Below are 3,604 nucleotides of genomic sequence, written 5' to 3' on the forward strand. Positions count from 1 at the left end.
GGGAGCTGGGAACACGCAGCGAGACCCGCGGGACGCCAGGTAATCCCCACCGGGGGTGGCCCTGGCTCGGACTGGGCGGGGGGGCACTGGGGGACACCGGGGGTTCGGGGACCAGGAGCATGGAGGGGTGACCCAGCAGGCGCTGGGGCTCTGGCAGGGAGAGCCGTCGCTGCGCCCTGGAGCCAGGAGGGGACGGAAGGGACACTTGGGGACAGCCCTGTCCCTCCGGAGAGGCTCCCGCACCCCGTGCCGAGCCTGGGAGCGGGCAGCAGGCCCACGGCGGGGGGACCCCGTGGGGAACAGCCGGTGTCTTCCCCACCGTCTCCCTGGCAGAACGTTCATTCCCGGGGCCATGGCAGCCCAGCCCGGCGGGGGCCAGAAGCCCTTCCACATCATCTCCCCCGTCCTGGAGAGCCTGCCCCTGTCCCGGGCGGCCGGTACCCAGGTCTACATGAAGCTGGAAAACGTCCAGCCCACGGGCTCCTTCAAGATCCGCGGCATCGGCCACCGCTGCCAGGAGGTGAGCAGGGCACGGCCTGGGCAGGGAGTTGCCCCGGCGTTTGTGGGGGGCACGGTGGGGGGGCAGCCATCCCCTTCCTTCCTCCCCTTCTCCTTTCAGGCTGCCAAGGAGGGCTGCCGCCACTTTGTCTGCTCCTCAGGTAACTGGGGCCCAAGCTGGGGTGGGGGGGGTGGAATGGGGGATGTGAGGGTGTAGGTAGGGTCGAGCCCTGCCTGAACCCCATTTCTGGCAGGGGGGAACGCGGGTCTGGCAGCTGCATACGCGGCCAAGAAGCTGGGGCTGCCGATCACCGTCGTGGTCCCCAGCACCACCGGCTCCACCACCGTGCGCAAGCTGGAGGAGCTGGGAGCAGAGGTGGAGGTGTTCGGACAGGTACCCCCTAAAACTGGGGTCTGGGGGGGATCAGAAGGGACTTCTCTGTGATGCCAGGGATGTGCATGGCAAACCCCACCCCAAAACAGCTCCCTCCTGCCTCCCCTGCACCCCAGCACTGCAACGGGGTTGCCCCAGGGACCCCCACCTCAGCCCAGTGCCTGGGGTAGGTTTCTGGTGTCCCCCAGCCCCACAGTGACGATGGACCCACCTCTGGGGTGCGAGGGCTGCGTGTGCCCCTGCTGAGCCCCTATTGCCCCCCCAGGTGTGGGATGAAGCCAACAGGAGAGCGCTGGAGCTGGCGGAGACCAAGGGCTGGGTCAGCATCCACCCTTTTGACCACCCTTTGGTGTGGTGAGTGCTCCTGCCCCCCCCAACCCCAGGTCCGGACTGTCTTGGGGTGCCTCTGGGCTGCATCCCCTGCTCCCCCTTGACCCACAGGCAGGGTCATGCCAGCCTGATCCGGGAGCTGAAGGACTCTCTGGACACCAAACCAGATGCTATCCTGCTGGCGGTGGGCGGCGGGGGGCTGCTGGCGGGGGTCGTGGCCGGCCTGTGCCAGGTGGGCTGGCAGGACATCCCCATCGTGGCTGCTGAGACCCAGGGAGCTCACAGCTTCAACGCGGCGTTGTCGGCCGGGCGGCTCGTCTCCCTGCCTGACATCACCAGGTGAGCCAGGCCTTGTGGTACCGGCCATACCCGCAACAAATGGGCAGGTCTCAGCCCAGCTCACTGACACCTGGCACCACTCTGACCACCTTCCTCCTGTCCTGTCCCAGCGTGGCCAAGTGCCTGGGAGCCAAGACGGTGGCGGCACGGGCACTGGAGTGTGCCCAGGAGTGCCAGGTCATCTCCCAGGTGGTGGAAGACTCAGAGGCTGTGCGAGCAGTGGAGCAGTTCCTGGGTGAGCAGGGCCAGTGGGGATGACAGGGACGCCGCCGGCTCTTGGCCCTGGGCTGGGACATGCTGGAATCAGGGTACTGGGGACCCCGGCTCCGCAGGGCGCTGATGGAGCTGGGGTGGGCGGGCGGCTCAGGGCGTTCCCCTGCTCTCATCCCTGCAGATGATGAGAGGATGCTGGTGCAGCCGGCGTGCGGGGCCGCTCTGGCCCTGCTCTACACGGGGCGGCTGCAGCGGCTGCAGCGCGAGGGGCGGCTGCGGACCCCGCTGGCCTCCGTGGTGGTGGTGGTGTGTGGGGGCGGCAGCATCCAGCTGGCCCAGCTGCAGGCCCTGAAGAGCCAGCTGGGGCTGGAGTGATGCCTGCCCCAAGGAGTGGGACGCAACAGAGCCGGCACCCTCTGCTTGCTTGCTTTCCAAACCAGCCAAAATAAAGCCCTGCTGCCTGGGGGACGTGGGGCCTGACTCTGCCCGTGGTCTCTGCCCCAGCACACAGCATCAGTGGTGGGATGGGGAAACTGAGGCACACGGGGAGGACCAAAACAGGGCTCACACTGCAGATGGGGTGGAGCCAGGACCCCACCTGTGCCATGTCAGGACTGGGGTACACGCAGCCCCCCATCTCCAGCCATCCTCCACATCCCCCAACCCTCGTCTCTCCCTCTCTCCCCTGCACCTCCCCAGGCTGTTTGGACTGCAGCTCCCCGCCTCAATTAGCAAGTGCTCCCTCTCTAATTACTTTGCTACTGTCTTTATGCATTATTATTCTAATGATTATTAATTATTACAATTTTCTCCCGTCCCTGCCGCGCTGGCTGTGGTCAGGAGAGAACAACATGTGCAGACCTGCTTGTTACAGTGATTTATCAGCGGGGCTCCCTGGCTATGAGCAGCATCCACCGGCTCCAAGGCTCCTGTGTGTGGGTGTGTGTCCCACCCTGGAGCCCCCCTGAACCCCCTGTTCTCCATCCCCCCCCCAGGCTTTCCTGCTCTCCCCCATTCCCACGCTCCGGTGCTGTGTTTACTTTCACCTCCCAGGGGGTTTTGTACCCCCCTCCCTCCCTGCAGTGACACTCCCCTCTCCTTCCTCCTGTCCCCAGGCGATGGGGGGGGCTTGTTCCTGCCGAGGGTCCCCAGCCCCAGCTGCTCGCCATTTCCCCAGGCGTCACCCTGCGATGTCAGGCAGGGAGATGACCCTTTTCCTGCCCCAAAACCCTTCTCAGCCTTCTCCTCCCCTTTGGAGCGAGGAGGGGGCTCAGCCCCAGGCCCAGCTCAGCACCCTGATCGCAGCCAGCTCCCTGTAAGCCCTCTCCCTGCCCCAAGCCCAGCTGCCAGCCCTGCAGAAACCCCCTCCCTGCCCCAGCCCTTCCCCTTGTGCCCATACACCCCACAGGCCGGGCCAGCCCCCCACCCCCCTGACCCCCAGAATGGTTCTTGGAGGCCAAAGCACCATAAATCAAAACTTTGCCGCTCTGTTGTGGGCAATATCTTATGGAAAAAGGAGTTTCCAGGGAGCACCAAGGGCTGGAGAATCCTATTAGGAGGCACACCATTAATTACACAGAGTCAGCACAGCCTGCTCCAGCCATCCGTTACCCCAGGCCCAAACCCGGCTGCCTTCCCCTTCCCAAAGGGGGGAAAGGGCAGGGGAAAAACACCACTGGTGTTTGCCCAGCAGCTTTGGAAATAAGTTTATTTCCAGGCCTGATGCTGCACTGAGGGGACCAGAGGGAGCTGGGGGGAGCCAAGGGGCCCGGGGGAGACAGGGAGCTCGGGGGGAGCTGGGGGCTCGTGGTGGGTTTCCTTGGCTCAGTC

The 3,604-nt window shown here is 65.3% G+C and overlaps 1 protein-coding gene across 1 annotated transcript; it reads left to right on the forward strand.

The window, feature by feature from the left end:
* On the forward strand, window positions 1-2,626 carry SDSL (serine dehydratase like). Its single transcript, XM_084271927.1, has 8 exons — window positions 1-39; window positions 334-520; window positions 620-659; window positions 753-892; window positions 1,158-1,246; window positions 1,334-1,561; window positions 1,672-1,796; window positions 1,956-2,626. Exons 2-8 carry the CDS (start codon window positions 353-355, stop codon window positions 2,147-2,149), a joined length of 984 nt encoding a protein of 327 aa, XP_084128053.1. The 5' UTR covers window positions 1-39; window positions 334-352; the 3' UTR covers window positions 2,150-2,626.
* Window positions 2,627-3,604: the final 978 nt, after the last annotated feature.

This window comes from Gallinula chloropus (assembly GCF_964237585.1).
Source record: "Gallinula chloropus genome assembly, chromosome: 17".
In the NCBI taxonomy this organism is placed as follows: domain Eukaryota; kingdom Metazoa; phylum Chordata; class Aves; order Gruiformes; family Rallidae; genus Gallinula; species Gallinula chloropus.

What these genes read in the sequence shown, in the direction of transcription:
- SDSL (XM_084271927.1), top strand. Translation starts at nt 353, where the DNA reads ATGGCAGCCCAGCCCGGCGGGGGCCAGAAGCCCTTCCACATCATCTCC. An exon ending in TTTGACCACCCTTTGGTGTG is followed by an intron (nt 1,247 to 1,333) that starts GTGAGTGCTCCT and finishes CTTGACCCACAG; the next exon opens with GCAGGGTCATGCCAGCCTGA. An exon ending in TCCCTGCCTGACATCACCAG is followed by an intron (nt 1,562 to 1,671) that starts GTGAGCCAGGCC and finishes GTCCTGTCCCAG; the next exon opens with CGTGGCCAAGTGCCTGGGAG.